This window comes from Carassius carassius, chromosome 42 (assembly GCF_963082965.1).
Source record: "Carassius carassius chromosome 42, fCarCar2.1, whole genome shotgun sequence".
In the NCBI taxonomy this organism is placed as follows: Eukaryota; Metazoa; Chordata; class Actinopteri; order Cypriniformes; family Cyprinidae; genus Carassius; species Carassius carassius.
In genome coordinates, this window is record NC_081796.1 from 19,399,651 (window position 1) to 19,417,676 (window position 18,026).

At 39.3% G+C, this 18,026-nt stretch overlaps 1 protein-coding gene across 1 annotated transcript; it reads left to right on the forward strand.

The window, feature by feature from the left end:
• The first annotated feature begins 1,065 nt into the window (after positions 1–1,065).
• Positions 1,066–17,914, forward strand: LOC132123862 (gamma-aminobutyric acid receptor subunit rho-3). Its single transcript, XM_059534558.1, has 9 exons — positions 1,066–1,993; positions 7,862–7,974; positions 14,620–14,687; positions 15,080–15,303; positions 15,379–15,461; positions 15,679–15,816; positions 15,938–16,090; positions 16,731–16,924; positions 17,420–17,914. The coding sequence occupies exons 1-9, from the start codon at positions 1,854–1,856 to the stop codon at positions 17,717–17,719; spliced, it is 1,413 nt and encodes a 470-aa protein (XP_059390541.1). The 5' UTR covers positions 1,066–1,853; the 3' UTR covers positions 17,720–17,914.
• Positions 17,915–18,026: the final 112 nt, after the last annotated feature.

The window sequence follows — 18,026 nt, forward strand, 5'->3', positions numbered from 1 at the left end:
CCGGAAAAAATATGGTAGCTATTCTATGAATATAATATTTTCAGAAATTACATTCTTCTTTGTCACATGATCCTTCAGAATCTAATGTGCTGATTTGGTGCTTAAGAAGCATTTCTTTTTATGATCAGTGTTAAAAGCTTCATATTTCTTTGGAAACCATGATGCATGCCTTTTAGGATTCTTTGATGAATAGAAGGTTCAAAAGAACAGCATTGTAAATACATTATTGATGTCTTAAAAAAATACAGACCCAAAACTTTAAAACTGAAATGTAAATTTCAAGTAAACATTATCAATTTAATGGTGTAATGATATAATGATTTGTTGACTTGCTGGGATGGCACTAATAGGGTAAAAAAAATCACTGTATTCTTATTAAATATTTATATAGACATCCGTTAAATAATTAATCCTATTATTACAATGCTTGATGTTTTACAAAAAAAAATATAATTATTATATTTTATAAAAATATATATTTTATAAAAAAAAAAAAAAAAAAAAAAAAATATATATATATATATATTGTAGGGTTTAATTATAAATACATAAATAAATAAATAAATAAAAAAAATACAACCTATTGCTTTTTTTATTTTTATTTCTTTTTTTTTTTCTCGCTGGGTGCCATGAGACTAATGGGCCATGGTTAATCTTCTTCTTTTTTTTTTATAACAGTAACAGTGGTCTCTCTTTTTTTCTTTTTGATAAATTGTCAAGTTCCTCTTGTGATATGTTTGTCTAACCAGTCAATCTCAATGCAGCTACAGTATCTGTGATGATGTAGCTTGCTCTTCTGCTGATCAGGCCGTAAATCCACCAGATTAGGCAATGCATTGGGATTACTGGACACATGGAGTCTGTGATTGGTTTATGATTTTCCCCCCTCTTATGTATCTGTCCATCCAATGAGCTCTCTCCCCCAACCCCCTCTATGCCTCTGTAATGTAATTGATTGCATTAATGTGATTTGATTGGTTAGTCCCTGAGCTTTTTATAATAATAACTAATGAAAGAACTGCCTGAAACTGGAGCAGATCATCAGGTGATGCCAGAGTGGTGCTCTACAAAACACAAATGCAATGTTTTTAACCAGCACTACTACCTTCAAATGTTCATTTGCTGTAATTTTTTTATTCTCAGATGCCTAAATCTGACGATTTTTTTGGACTACATCTGTGCTTTTTTCTTGAAAGAAGGTAAACAAGAGGACAATGACAGGATTACATCGCCATATCACACTGCAACATGACACTCTGATGTTTAGGTTCATCTTATTGTCTTATTGTCTCTTATTTGTTGCTTTGTATGCTTTCTACCTTAGCATCATGGAATGAAGTGTATGAACATGAATGGACAGGAATGACAAGTTTATCTTCAACAGTGATGGCATGAAGCTACTCCTGGCATGTGGAAATCCTGATTAGACATGGTTCCATCCCACTGTCACATCCCACTCTGTAGGTTAAGGGAAGATCCACCAGCTACAGATAAGAGGATTTGAGGAATTAATGTCATTCTTTTATTACCGTAAGAATAAATTCCTGTTGATTTATGTTTGGGTTACAAAGCACCACTGAGCTAGAGCATGTCGACAACAGTGACCAGACACATGCTGACGCACACAATAAGCTGAAGTATTCACCGATAAATGCTGAATATATGCTCTAATATGATAATACAAACTAGATTTCAGATTTGTGATTGTACTGGGAGATGTGGGAACATAAGCAGATACGGTAACGTATCCCAGCAGTCTCTCAGCTGAGGTTTGCATGGGATGGCCAGGAACCATCCCGTCTTGAGTCTGTGGAAGATTTCTATACCCCAGCTACAGACGAAGGTGTTTGGACATGAAGCTGGTCCTGCTGACTCTCAGGCTGCTGTGCTTTGCTTGTCTCTGGCCCGTCACCTTGCTCAACAACCCCTACCCTAACCGGAAGAAGAACAAGGATGTTTACCTGGCTGAGCATGGCAAAAACAGATTCAGAGGGTGAGTAAAGAATATTTAAACTCTTTTGACTTACTTCAGAAGTTTGGGATCAGTGCTTTATAAGTAATTTATAAAATGTATGCAAAAAGTGATGGCAAAAACATTTATAACGTTGCAAAAGATTTCTATTTCTAATAAATGTTGTTCTTATATGAACTTTATATTCATAAAGACTTTTGAAAAAAAAATTATCAATGTTTCAACAAAAATATTAGGCAGCACAACTGCTTGCAACACTGATAATAATAAGAAATGTTTTTTTATGAGAAGTTAGCATATTAGAATGATTTCTGAAGGATCATGTGACACTAAACACTGGAGTAATTACTGCTGTAAATTCAGCTTTGCCATCACAGAAAAAAGAAATAAACCAGTAAGCTGTGCTATATTGGATGTTACCAGGTAGATAAGTTGCCTCTGATTGTGAGAATCCGTATTATTTTAGTAACATTGTTAATATTTAGATTATTATTATTTTGTATTTTCTGTTTTCACTTTAATTTTAATTAAAGGTTTAGTTTTTATTTGTATTTTATTTATTCAATAATTTTAAATATGTCTATAGTACTGTGCAAAAGTCTTAGGTCACTAGTAATTTCACCAACAAAAAATGGTTTTAAGTCAGTCAGCGAGTCAGTAGGAAATATCAGCTTACATTTCCAAACATTATTTTTTGCCTAAACGTAATAGTGCTATGTGATTTTTGTTGTACAAGGAGTCTGACAACAGCCAGTGCTCCACACAGAGATCTGATCTCATCATCATCAGTCTGTCTGGAATAACATGAAGAAACAGAACAAACTGAGACAGACTCAATCCAGAAGAACTCTGGCAATGTCTCCAAAACGCTTCAAGAAACCTGCAAAGCCACAGTACTGTGCAAAGTTTTAGGCACTTGTATAAAAATGCTGTAAGTGAGGATGCCGTCAAAAATAATGTCATAGATAGACTTTATTAATTCATTTATATTAACTTAACTAAATTAAATCTACATTTGGTGTGACCACACTATGCGTTAAAAAAAGCTTTTGCCCTAGGTGCACTTGCACATTGTTTTTCAGGTAGCTTTGAAGGTATGTTTCTATGGAAGCATATGGGTAGCAATATTCAATTTGGAATGTAATATGCAAAATGACAATGCAATATGTAAAATGGCAATGCATTTCTGTATTTACATTTACATTTTCCAATACATTTGTGCAACGTTTGGTGCAAAATTAAAATTAAAATTAAATTACATAATTTTCATTTGCCATTTCACACACTAGTTTTAATATGTAAAATGAATACTAATTTTAATGCTTTATAAGTTGCAAAATTAAAATGAAAATGTATTACAGAAATGAGTAGATATGTATAACATGTTCAAGCAAAAACTGTGGCAAAATTATCCTTCAAATGCTATTTTTCTTAATTGCATTAACACTCACAGTCAAGACACTTACGATTGCATTTTCATTCAATGTCCCGCAATGAATGTAGCAAAATTCAATGTGCGCATTGAAAATGCATTCCGAGCCGATCACGTCTCCGCCCCCTTCCGCCATGTCAATCACTGCGTGAACAAGGCGGGGCTTGCAGAAGGTCAAGAGACTCAATACTCAAGAAGAGGATGCAAGTGAGAGAACATGGACAAGACAGTTGGTCCATGTACGTTTTGATCATTTCGGTTTATGGCTTTAATATTTCATTCACACTTCTGGGCAGAGTTGAAACACTGCTTTCATCTGATTGGTCGAATCGCTCCACCTTCAGCTCGGTCTTTTCATTCTATCAGACAGAATAAGAGTCAGTACGAGTGAAGCACTGTAATGTCTGAAACCACCGCTCACTGTTAATTAGCATAATATTTGAATCAGATGTAGCTGGGCACATAATTCGTGCTGCTGCGACCTGCAAATTATTTCTAGGTTGTAGTATTGTATGAATATTGTCCCACTGATAAATACAGTGGAAATAGTTCCGTCTCTTTGGATAAAAGTGAAGTGGAAATAAAAATCAATAATAGACTGAACAGTTCATGTCTGTAACATTTACCACTCTCATCTTTTAAGTCATAAGGCACTAGGTATGTGTGTGTGACATTAATAAATAATTGTGAAAATTAATATAGTTACATTTCTTAAATAAATTAGTAATATTCGTTTTATTATATACTAAATTGAATGATGTTTCTCTTTTTAGTCTTCTTTGTTGGGCTTGAGAAAGACAACATATATTTACCATATTTTCCGGACTATAAGTCGCACTTCTTTTCATAGTTTGGCTGGTCCTGCGACTTACAGTCAGGTGCGACTTATTTATCAAAATTAATTTGACCTGAACCAAGAGAAATGAACCAAGATCTACAGCCTACAGCCGCGAGAGGGCTGGAGACGGTAATGTTTTCTCTTGGTTCTGAATAAATTTACTTAGTCCAGTAGGACTTATATATGTTTTTTTCCTCGTTATGACGTATTTTTGGACTGATGCAACTTATACTTAGGTGTGACTTATAGTCCGAAAAATACTGGTAACCAGTGTTGGTCATCCTACTTTAAAAAGTAATTCGTTACAGTTACAGACTACTTCTCCCAAAATGTAATTGAGTTAGTAACTCAGTTACCACATTTTAAAAGTAATTAGTTACTCAGCAAAGTAACTGTGACATTATTTTTTATGTTCTATAACGCTATTACGTCCTTTAACATCTTTAATATATAAGATGTTTATATTAACTGATTGAAGAATAAAAATACTATGTATTTTAGAAAATGCTGTATTTATTTGAATTCAATAGATTGCAGTCTGCCATATGATATGCATAGAAATAAAAACATATAAAAAATAAATATTGAAAATAAAATTCAAGTGCAAAATTAAGACAAACAAATTTAAACTTGGGTAAAAAGAAACAAAGGGAAACCTGGCCATTAGTGCAAATCTCTGTAACTGTATATTAGGCCTAACGTTACTGCATAATAAACAGAACACTATCTAACTCTTAAATATTCAGTCCAGTAACATGTTAGCATGTGTTGATGTGAGGTGGTTCATAAGATTTGAGTTGCTTGAGGCAGACGTGGATAAAGTCTTTTTTCCTGGGCATAGCGTGCATGTTACAGAAACATTCTTGCCTTTAATTTCAAATAAGGAGAATTAGTGCCAGTACTTCCAGTTCGAGAACGCCATTATCGCTGACACTGACTTGTGTTTAGTGGTTGTCAGAGCGTGCAGTAATGATGTTCGATTCGTGAACGAATCATTCGATTTAACCGGTTCTTCTCAGTGAATCGGTTGAACCGGTTCACCAAATCGAACTAAATCGTTTGAAACTGTTCGCGTCTCCAATAAGCATTAATCCATAAATGACTTAAACTGTTAACTTTTTTTTATAAATAATTCATTTACTCAAACAGTACACTGACTGAACTGCTGTGAAGAGGGAACTGAAGATAAACACCAAGCAGAGCCAGATGATGAACAAACATGCCCACTGTGAAGAATCAGTTGCTTCGGTTTTCGGATCATCAGTACACTGAACCAAGAACCGAGAACCGTTTCTGTCGGACGCGTCAGATTTGAGAACCGATGAGCTGATTCTCGTTCTCGAGTCAAGAACCGGTTGCATCGGTTTTTTCAACCGGTTTATTGAATCGAACCGTCTGAAAGAACCGGTTTGCGGAAAAGAACCAAACTTCCCATCACTAGCGTGTGCAGTGAGATGGCACCGCCCACCCAGCCAATCATCATCGGATTTGCAACGGCGTCATCATCCCCACTCCTGCTCTCTCAAGGCAGCTGATGTGTAGCCAAAAGCATGACACCTCGCGCTTTATTCAACCAAATTGTAGTAACGCGACACTTTACATTCTCAGTAAAGATAACAGCGTTGCAAGGATGGGAAAAGTAATTAATTAGATTACTCCGTTACTGAAAATTAAACTCCGTTAGTAACGGCGTTATACTTAAACGCCGTTACTCAAAACACTGCTGGTAACATTAATATTATTATTTATTATGTGAGTAATTGACACAGACTAGAACTTTAATGTTTCACCAAATTCAGCTCAGATCTTCAGACTCGTCTGACTCGCGTTGCTGTATAACTGGCCAGACTTACCTTGCCAAAAAAATCCTATTTAATTTTATTTCATAAATGTAACTATATTTATTTCCATTTCACTGTTATCCAAGGAGACAGAACTATTTGCACTGTTTTTATCAGTAGGACAATATTTATACAATACTATAACCTAGAAATAATTTAACGGGGTCTCTTCCAAATCGCAGCAGCACGAATTATGTGCCCATCTACATCTGATTGAAAAATTATGCTAATTAACAGTGAGTGGTGGTTTCAGACATTACAGTGCTTGACTCGCACTGACTCTTATTCTGTCTGAAAGAATGAAAAGACTGAGCTGAAGGTGGAGCGATTCGACCAATCAGATGAAAGCAGCGTTTCAGCTCTGCCCAGAAGTGCGAATGAAATATTAAAGCCATAAACTGAAATGATCAAAACGTACACGGACCAATTCATTTTACATATTAAAACTAGTGTGTGAAATGGCAAATGAAAATGATGTAATTTAATTTTCATTTTCATTTTGCACCATATGTTGCACAAATGTATTGGAAAATGTAAATGTAAATACAGAAATGCATTGCCATTTTACATATTGCATTGTCATTTTGCATATTACATTCCAAATTGAATATTGCTACCCATATGCTTCCATAGGTTTCTTGAGGTTACAATTAATTGCAAAAATAGTTTGGAAATGTAAACTGATATTTCCTACTAACACACTGTCTGTCTACATGAGGAATAAAGTGTGGCTTTAATCTGTTGTTAATTGTTGTATATTACCACAAAGCAATGAGTCACACACAACCCCAGGAGTGAGAATATTCCTTCATTCTGTAATTAAAACCATCCTGGTGCCATCATCTGGTTTTCCTTTCATAGTGGAGGATGGAGTGCAGCCAAACTACTGTTTGGCATTAAAGTCACGCCTGCAGTTTCCTAAAAAGCTTTTTTACAGTGCCAGCCAGGTTTATAAGGTAGTTTTTGTTCATGTATAATGTGTCATTTCACTAAAAATTTCTAAAAGCTTTATTATGGTGATCTCTGTTCTTAGAAAGAGGTTAATATGAGGTTTAAAATGCATTTATTTAAATATATTTATATGTATTTAGTTTATTCTTGTATTATTTAAATTCTTCAGATATTCACAGCGTTGTACAGCAGCATGCATTTTGTTATTAGTCCTCAGTTGTGTTTTTGTTTGCATGACTGCGTATTGAGTCCATCACACAGTCATTAGTGTTGTGTGGCTCTATATTCAGTTTGAGGTTTAATTTTGGAATTGCACTTCAGTGTGCAATTAACTTTGCCCACATAATGAGCACAGCATGATTGACAGTATATTTGGTGTTTCAATTAAAGCACACAGATGGAAAGACTATGTTAGAGGAAACATTGTATGTCTACGACTGACCTTCACTAGTTACTGCTGTGTTTTTGGCATATTTCATGTCTCATCTTTCAGGGATCGGACAACAGTTTGCTCAGGAGGCTTCTGGTACCGCTCCAAACCATAGCTCATTTTCACAACCTGGGACACACAAACACTGTTACAACAAGCTGCTTTTTATAAATCATTCCTCTAACGGCTGAGTAATTATTTTCATATTACAGATGCTACTTCCATGTTACTAACATGAAACAAAACATGTTTTAGTTCTCTCTCTGTAATGCATGGGTCTCCTACTCACAGGGCCCTGGACAATTTTGCTGTTTTTCCCTCCTGTTGAAATGCCACTGAAGTGCAATAATGGCCTGGGTGTGTTTTTCTCCTGACTGTTTTTTTTCTCAATTTTCAGGCGGATTGACTATAAATTAAAGAAAAAGGACAGTACTAAGTCCCTCCTGATCAAAACTGAACAGCTGCTGAGAATCGAAGACCACGACTTTGCCATGAGGCCTGGTTTTGGAGGTCAGAACTCACTGTTTACTGGCTCCAATTATCGGTTTTCATCTTGACCTTGAAAATCACTGTTAGAGTATTCTTTTTAATAAGTCTGATTAGAAATGGACTAAACCATTTCACTGTGTCAGACCGTGAAGAGGTGGATGTTGCCATCCCTCTGCTTCGGGGAAAGCATGCAGAGGTGACTTTGACACAGTGAGTGTGGTCCTAAATTCAAACATGACCCAGATTGTGCCAAACACAAATTAGACAATGGGTGTTGAGGACACAGATGCGCTTTGGTGGACAGTAATCTGGATTACATCCCAGGCCTGATAAAACAGATGGAAAAGTGCAAGATGCAACTCCTAGACAATTTTCACACATATTTGGACACACTTACAATATATGAATGTCATTGCAGTGTATCAGTTATTATAGCAAGTGCCTTTTTTAAACCAATATAAACATAAATATTGTCACGCTCAGAGGGAAGAAAGAGAGAGATGTAAATGAACTTAGAGAAGTATTTAATAATAAAGGATAAACTCAAAACAGAAAGGTTTCATTCAGAACATAAATCACATCATAAAGAAATAATGCAAAAGCAAACATAAAACAGGAACAAACTTAACTTGTAGACAGACAGAACGGCGGGAAGACTGGTAGATAATACTGCGGTAGAAGAGAGTAGTTTGAGTCCAGTGTCTAACGAGTAGATCTGACAGTGTTCTGATGAAAGTGCTGTGTATATATGGAGGTGCGTTGATGAGGAGCGGCAGGTGCAGGTGATCAGAAGGCGGGTGATTGGGAACGAGTGGGCGTGGTGATGGAACCTGACGGTCTGGATGTGTTGCTGACAGTACCCCCTCCTCCACGGGCAGCTCCCGATGCCCGGGAACGACGGCGAGGGCGGCCGCGAGGTCTGGGAGCAGGACGATCCGGATGTTGTTGATGATAGTCCGAGAGTAGAGATGGATCGAGAATGTCATTGCGAGGAACCCAGGACCGTTCCTCGGGGCCGTAGCCCTCCCAGTCCACGAGGTACTCAAGCAAGCCCCCTCGCCGCCGAGAGTCCAGGATCTCCCGGACAGAGTAGACCGAAGGGTCCTCCTGGACCTCCGGAGGAGGAGGCACCTCGGCACCGCCAGGTTCTGTGGAGGGAGTAAGAGGAGGATTAGTGGCAGGTTTGAGTAGGGAAACATGGAATATAGGGTGAATACGGTAGTGTGCAGGGAGCTGGAGCTGGTAGGTGACGGGGTTGATTTGCCTCTGGATGGGAAACGGTCCAATGAAACGGGGGCTGAGTTTCCTACAGGGCAGTCGGAGGCGGATGTCCTTCGTGGAGAGCCACACTAGCTCTCCAGGTTGGAAGGTGGGAGCTGGACGACGTCGGACATCCGCAAAGGTCTTATGTCTCCGAACTGCTTGCTGTAGGTGAACATGGGCCGAGTCCCAGACCCTCTCACTTTCCCGGAACCAGTGGTCGACGGCTGGGATGTTGGAGGGCTCCTCCGACCAGGGAAATAGAGAGGGTTGATAGCCTAGTACACACTGAAAGGGAGTAAGTCCAGTAGTGGATTGTTTCAGAGAGTTTTGGGTATATTCGGCCCAGGGAAGGTAACGGCTCCAGTCATGCTGGTCGGAAGAGCAATAGGCCCGGAGGAACCGTCCGAGTTCTTGTATCTTCCGCTCAGTCTGGCCGTTCGTTTGAGGGTGGTAGCCCGAAGATAGACTGATGGATACCTGAAGTTTTTTGAAGAATGCATGCCATACCCGGGAGATGAACTGTGGTCCCCGGTCCGACACAATGTCTTCAGGTAGGCCGAAATAGCGAAAGACAGACTGGAAGAGAGTTTCTGCGGTTTCCATAGCCGTGGGCAATCCCTTGAGGGGAACAAATCTACACGACTTGGAGAACCGGTCTACGATGACTAGAATGCAGGTGAAATTGTTGGATGATGGTAGATCGGTGACAAAATCAATGCCAATGTGGGACCAGGGACGGGCAGGTATGGGTAGTGGCCTGAGTTTTCCTTGTGGTAACTGTCGTGGAGTTATGGTCATGGCACAGACCGAGCAGGCACGGACATGTTGGGTAACCTCACGGGCCATCCTGGGCCACCAGTACCGTGAACGAAGTGAGAGGGTCCGCTTGCTGCCTGGATGTCCAGAGCCCGGAGAGGAGTGGATGGAGTCCAGAAGGGAGGAGCGCATGGAGGAAGGGACGTACTGTTTCCCTTCTGGACCTCCCGGCGGAACTGGCTCTCGGGATATGGCTTCCTGGAGTTGTTGGTCCAAGTTCCACACGATGGGGTTGAGGAAGAGCTTTGGAGGAAGGATAGGGTCGGAGATTGGCTGCGGGTCTGGCTGGTAGATACGGGATAATGCGTCCGCCTTCTTAATGTACTCCTCCATGGCCTTCTGCTCCGGGATGGACAGAGGGTAGATCTTACCCTCGGGAAGTTTCGCTCCAGGCAGCAAGTCAATGGCGCAGTCCCATGGCCTATGAGGTGGTAATCTGGTAGCAGCCTGCTTGCTAAAGACGTCCTGGAACGCCCTGTAGTCCTCCGGTATGGAGATGCACTTGGTGGATTCAGGACTCTCGACGAGGGTTGACTGAAGAGAGAGTTTTGGGACGGGTAGGTGTCGAAGGCAGGATTCGTGGCATTTAGAACTCCACTCGAGGATGTCACATCTCTCCCAATCCATGGAAGGTGAGTGCTTAATCAGCCAGGGACGTCCCAGGACGATGTCCACTGTAGCACCCTCCAACACCAGAAATGAGATGTCCTCCACGTGGAAGTTGCCGATTTGAAGTTGGCAGTCAGGCGAGCGTTGCTTCACTTGGCCGGATCCCAAGGGCTCTCCTCTGATGGTGTTGATCTGATATTGAGGATGTTGAGGTAAAGCTGGTAGGTTGAGGGTTCTCAGTGTGTTGAGGGAGATGAAGTTCCCCGAGGCACCCGAGTCGATGAGAGCTTGGACTGTGAAAGCAGAGTCTTTAATCCGCAGAATGACTGAAAGTTTTCTCATGTTAGTTACGTCTGGGGAGATATTTAGAATACTCACAGAAGGTAGTGATGGTTTGATAGGACAGGAAGTGATGGTGTGGTTCTTGCCTCCACAGTATAGACAGAGCCCCTGGGACACACGGCGGTATCTCTCAGCAGCGGATAGATGATAGGAGTCTGTCTGCATCGGTTCTGGTGTTGGAGGGGAATGTCCAGGAACGGCCGAGGCGGCTGGCAGAGAGATGGTGTCAGGAGAACATGCAAACAGGCGCTGAGCGATCTGGGTGGTCTTTTGGATGAGCCCTTCGAGACCGATTGAATCGTCGAAAATCACCAGTTGCTGTCTGATGTTGCAATTCAACCCCTGACGGAAGATTGAGCAGAGCGCTGGTTCATTCCATCCACTAAGGGTCGCTAGGGTGCGGAACCGGAGAGTGTACTCACCAGCCGAAGAAGAGCCTTGACGCAGGCGTAACAGTTCATCCGAGACTGATAAGGATCCGGTAGTCCTTCCAAAAACTTCCTTGAAGTGCTTAGTGAATGCAGATAAATTACCGATTATGGGATTTTCCGCTTGCCATAGTGCATCAGCCCAATCCAGCGCTCGGCCCGACAGCAAACTGGTGATGAATGCCGTCTTAGATCGCTCCGTGGGAAATCGTTGGGGCTGCATCTCAAAATGCAGAGTGCACTGCAGGAGGAAGCCGTTACATTTGTCCGCCTCGCCCGAATAGCAAGCAGGTAAGGCCATGGGACTTCCAGAGGCAAAGGGGGAAGTGCTCGGTGAAGGCTGGAAGATTGATAGGAGAGGATCGGAAGTGGGGCGAGTTGACATAGTGAAGGATCTGTATCTTGTCTAGGTCAGATCTTCTGTCACGCTCAGAGGGAAGAAAGAGAGAGATGTAAATGAACTTAGAGAAGTATTTAATAATAAAGGATAAACTCAAAACAGAAAGGTTTCATTCAGAACAAAAATCACATCATAAGAAATAATGCAAAAGCAAACATAAAACAGGAACAAACTTAACTTGTAGACAGACAGAACGGCGGGAAGACTGGTAGATAATACTGCGGTAGAAGAGAGTAGTTTGAGTCCAGTGTCTAACGAGTAGATCTGACAGTGTTCTGATGAAAGTGCTGTGTATATATGGAGGTGCGTTGATGAGGAGCGGCAGGTGCAGGTGATCAGAAGGCGGGTGATTGGGAACGAGTGGGCGTGGTGATGGAACCTGACGGTCTGGATGTGTTGCTGACAAATATAAGCAAAAGATTTAACAGTATATTATTAAATGAAGTTTATTCAGTTGACTGAATTTACATATACATACATATGAATTACATATACACAAGGGCGTAACTTTGGGTCTACCATTGGGGGGGGGGGGTTAAACTCGCGGCATATTTATTTACTTATTAATTTATTGTATTATTTTCTTGTGTAAAAGGTAACATGCTAATTTGCATAATTTAATTATGCAATCCCCCCCAAAACGGGTGACTGTATTGGAGCAAACAGCAGTTACAATTCAGTGACATTGGTTCTACACAGTCCCTGGCACCCTCTGGCTTTACCTCATAGGACACTGGCAAACGAACATCTAGCTAGCCAACTCCAGTCAACAAAACAAATCATCAGCTAACTCAGTGTTTCTCAAACTTTTCTGCCATTCCCCACTTCAGAGGTAGGAAAGGGTTTCGAGCCCCACCTGTCCCCAATCACCCCAACAAAATGTTAATAAACTAGGCTTTAAGTTTAACTGTTAAAATGTATTTTATTAACATCACATTTTAAAAACTTAACATCAAATAACAGCATTAAAAATTTTCAAATAAAGAAAATGAAAGTGCAATTATATTATCACTTTGCATGAAATAAGACTCAAAATTAGATTAAAAAATAATAATAATTGTGTTTGCATTTAGCCTCTGATAACATCAATACAAGTGTGGACTAACATTAACCTAGTTGTGCGTTGATTCATTTTGACACTTTGCAAAATCCATGCAAAAAGAACAACAAAAAAACAAACAAACAAACAAAAATAAAAATAATCTCAAATTGTGGTAAATTCCTAATAATGTACGTATTTTTTTAGGTATTTTAATAAGATAGATACCTAAAATACGTTGCGCATACAGCTCAAGTAATGCGATCGTTATAAAGGTGTTTGAACAACAAAACACATCCACTTGCACATATTTGACAATCGGAATATCAGATATATCCTGCTATAGCTAACACATTTGTGAAATTTTGAATAAAAAAGGAAATAAAAGCAGATCATCAGTCATTCAGCACTATTGTGGCTACGGTGTGACAAGCAATGAATGGCGCGTCTCCATGGGAACCATAAAGCGATACTACGATCAATAACGGTAGCCTTGAAATACTTTTAAACTTACGTGTGAAGAGGTTAAGTAACGTCAAGGCTTACATTTAAATGTGTCTTTGTTTTGAGTGTATGGTCAATAAATAAAGGAATTAAAAAGATGGGCACAAAACCTGTTTGTCATGTTTCTATTCCCCACACTTTGAGAAACGCTGAGCTAACTTAACAGCTAACTTAAGGGTACCTCCGTTTGGTCAGGATTTTTCGTTTTTCTTTTTTTTTTCTTTTTTCTTTTTTTTTGGCTGGTGTCGACAAACAATGAAAAATCGTTGTCTGGCTGCCTTTCAGTGTCCTTTTCATCTTTCCGTCAGCTTTCTCCAACCATTCATCCCATCGAATGCGCAAAATAGTGAACAAACTTGGTACTGAAAGCGGGTTGGGTAATACCAGAGACTTTGGTAATACCAAATCGGTGCGGTGGGCGGGGGGTACATTACAGATTATTTAAAATATGATACTATCTTTCTTGCTGGCAAATGAAATTAATAAAGAAAATGAACAAAAGTATTCATTATGAATATTTCATATCTATTTTAATCTGAATGATGTGATGATATTGGGGGGGTTATATTAGCTGGATCTGATTTTTGGGGGGGTCATGACCCCCGTAACCCCCGTGCAAATTACGCGCATGCATATACATACCAGTACATATACTGGGAAAGTGACTGTATATATCCACTAACAATCACTTCTGATTGTTGTTCTGCTATTGAGGTTTTAATTAAATTTAATTAATTTGGAATTTATGTACATTTTGCTAAGTACTTAAGTATGCTGAGAAACTCTAGTCGCTCTCTTTAAGTACACTTGAGAGGCCCTTATTATTATCTGCAACTACAATATTACATTTTTTATATCCTCATTGTGAGTGGAGGCATAGGTGGAAGCATTTGTAAATCGCTGTATCACTTCCGTTTAGCCAGCAGGGCGGCGCTTTAATCTGTCAGTGTTTTAATCTAAAGAGGAAGCAGGAAGACAAAGAGATGGATAAGGTTGAGATAAGACTTTTAGTAGTTTATTGGTGATTAGGCTTTCTTTTACATGAATGAAGAAATCTGAGAAGTGGAAGCAGGCTTTGAATGCTTTCCATTCAGTGGACCACTGTTAATTAATGACTGGACAAATAGGATTAGAGTAACATTTTGAGCTCCATATGCTCACTCTGTAGGAGGAATGGAGGCGGTTTCTCTCTAAGTTGATATCAAAGGCATTACTGTTGTCCTCCTACACCAATATGCAAATGCATTGTGTCTTCTGCTCTTTAGGATCTGCCATCCCTGTGGGCATTGATGTGCAGGTGGAGAGTATAGACGGCATATCTGAAGTAAACATGGTAAAAGTCCACTCTTTTTGTGTAAATACAGTAATGGTTGTAGTTATTTAAAAGTTCCATTAATGATTATTTTAGAATTAGATCTCAATACAAACCTCATATTCTCAGTTCTTAACATGTGTGTCATGTGTGTCTAGATATATATATATACAGTATAAAATGTTCTTTGGAAACTTCAATATTCAGTATTTTAAAATTAACAAAATTACAAACAATGTCAGTCTTGAAAAAGCAGGCCTCCAGCTTCCTACAAAGTAAATCTCAGCAATATAAATGTTTTTTTCTGGTATATGTCAAAACCATTTTTTGCAACCGTCACTGCCCTGCACTGTTGCCCTTAATAAGTTGTCATATTTATCTTAAGGTCAGTAAAATCTAAAGGTCTCTTCCAGGACTTCACCATGACCCTGTACCTGAGGCATTATTGGAAGGATGAACGGTTGGCTTTTCCCTCCAGTAACAATCTGAGCCGCACATTCGATGGCCGGTTGATAAAGAAGATCTGGAAACCTGATGTCTTTTTCGTTCATTCCAAGCGCTCCTTCATCCATGATACCACAATGGAGAACATAATGCTGAGGGTTTACCCAGACGGCAACATCCTTTACAGCGTCAGGTAGGTACCTGCAACCTCTGATGAATAATTTACTTCACATCTAATGTTTTAATAATGGACTATTCTTTATTGTAGGATTACAGTTACTTCTCTGTGCTCAATGGACTTCAGTAGATTCCCTCTGGACACTCAGAACTGTTCCCTGGAATTGGAGAGCTGTGCGTGCCCACCTAGAAACATCTTCAGTTCTTGTGTAATTTTTATTGAGTCCCACCTACATTGTTTCTTTTTTTAGCTGATATTTTACAGGTTGGGAAAATGGTGCCATTATAAACCACTTCAAATGCTGTATATAAACATGAATTCAACAGGCTGCACAATCTTTTGCCTCTTTTCTTCATATTTTGGCTTCTCTCCTCCCTGTGTCCCATTCAGATGCATATGCTGAGAATGACCTTATGTTGTACTGGAAAAATGGTGATGACTCTTTGAGGACAGATGAGATTGCCCTCTCTCAGTTCTTCATTGAAGAGTTTCACTCCTCACACGGTCTGGCGCTGTACAGCAGCACGGGTACAACACACTTTCCTCTCTCTCCTTATGTCTATTAATACTATGACAAATCTTATCTCTTTGTCCTGTTTGGTAATATATCAGTAGGTCATTAATTCCGGACTTTATGTGTTTCTGTTAGGCTGGTACAACAGGCTCTACATCAACTTCATCCTCAGAAGACATATATTCTTCTTTATGCTGCAAACTTATTTTCCTACAATGCTGATGGTTGTGTTGTCCTGGGTGTCTTTTTGGATTGACAGGCGGGCAGTACCAGCCCGTGTTTCACTTGGTGCGTAACACCTATTCAAACACATGCAATGGTGGAAATCTTAGTTCAAAAACTGCTCAGAAATGGTTCTTCTATGGGGTCACAAAACCCCTTTTTGGAACCTCTATTTTGTGTGCAACTGTTTTTCATAAGAAAACAGTATGACGTGTAGTCTCTGCTGCTGTGTGAACACAGCCTTCACACTGGGTAGCTCCACTCATTATGAAATCTCATGGGTCCAATATCCTACAAAATGTGTTCTGATTGTCAGTGATAGTGTCATACACTTTTTTCTTTCACGGTTGCTGGCTATGTAACCCTAGCCAAGCCCTAACATCTGATTGGTTGGGAAGAATCAACAAGTATGTTGATCTAGACAGCTCCTCATTTTGTAAATCAGTCTAAATGTGGGGTCACATTAGTGAAATTTCTTCGGCTAAAAGGTCAATTGTCTAGTGTCAATTGTGTAATGATCCTATAAAGCATATATCACTGTTGAGAAATCTGTATTGAGAAATCTTTTGCAATTTCAAAAAATCCCCAGTTGTGTGGATTCTTACTGAAATTACTGGATTTCAACCTCTGAACTGCTTTTCAGTTATCTTAACAATGATAAATGTGACGGCAGATGTGTGTCTCTCTGCATGTGCGTTTAATCCAGGCATCACTACAGTGTTGACTATGTCCACCATAATTACGGGAGTGTCAGCGTCCATGCCTCAGGTATCATATGTGAAAGCGGTGGACATCTATTTGTGGACCAGCTTCCTGTTTGTGTTTCTGTCCGTCATCGAGTACGCAGCTGTCAATTACTTCACTACTCAGGAGGAAATGAAGAAACTCGAGCAATTAAAGGTCAATGTTCCCTTAAACATCCTAATTTTCTCAGTTCATTCACTCTAAACTTCATAAACATTTCCAGTATTCGTGTACTGATGCATTCTCTAGACATACCCAGAAAAAAAACAGCAAAATTTCAAAATGTCTCCCCTTGTTGATCAAATATTGTAATCACTCAAATGCAAAATGGACTTAAGACCGCATAAAAAAAAAATAATTTAAATAAATATTTTTTAAATAAATTGGATATATTTTTTTATCCACACTGTCAAATTCCAAAAGGACAAAAAAAAAAGTAATCCATAGGAATCATGTGCAATATAATTCCTAACCTATATGAGAGCTGTCTGTGAAAGGAATCTTGATTTAAATAATATCTCTCAGATATGGCCCTAGCCTAATTTTTTTTATTAAAATATTTCGTTGCACTATTCCTTGAATATTTTTTTTTTCTTTTTTAATCGTACCACATAAATTCCTGAAAAAGTTAATTGTTTTTGTCTCCTACAGCTCTCGGGATATGATGCATCTCAAGCCATGGCGTTTGATGGCTGCTTTCATGACCAGGACATAGAGCTCAGCGCATTTCCGCTCTCTGACCTAAACACAGACACATGCATGTCCTCCCAGAACTCCACGACGCCGGACCTCCCTCCCGTCCTAGGCATGCGCCTCCGTCGGCGGCGTTCTATCCGCCAAAGTGTCAACCATATCATGAGCAACAGTTACAAGATTGACTCCTATTCCAGAATATTCTTTCCTTTGGCATACTTTCTCTTCAATATCATCTACTGGAGCATCTACTCCTAAGAGAGAATGTTATCCAGAAAACTGGCTCTTGAGATTATAAGACTCATATACACTTTGACTGCTTGAATGTGAATACATGCCACAGTGATAAAATTCAAACTCCCCCACACACACACACAAACTGTATCACAGACAAAAAGATTTAAATTATTTATAATGTTAGAATCTCAGATTCCTAAAATGTACAAATGTGAAATTTTCTCATAAACTCATAAAACTATGAAATTGTTAAATATATATATATATATATATATATATATATATATATATATATATATATCAAAACATGATAAACAATATTACTATT

What these genes read in the sequence shown, in the direction of transcription:
- LOC132123862 (XM_059534558.1), top strand. Translation starts at nt 1,854, where the DNA reads ATGAAGCTGGTCCTGCTGACTCTCAGGCTGCTGTGCTTTGCTTGTCTC. An exon ending in GGCAAAAACAGATTCAGAGG is followed by an intron (nt 1,994 to 7,861) that starts GTGAGTAAAGAA and finishes CTCAATTTTCAG; the next exon opens with GCGGATTGACTATAAATTAA. An exon ending in TTCCCTGGAATTGGAGAGCT is followed by an intron (nt 15,462 to 15,678) that starts GTGCGTGCCCAC and finishes TGTCCCATTCAG; the next exon opens with ATGCATATGCTGAGAATGAC.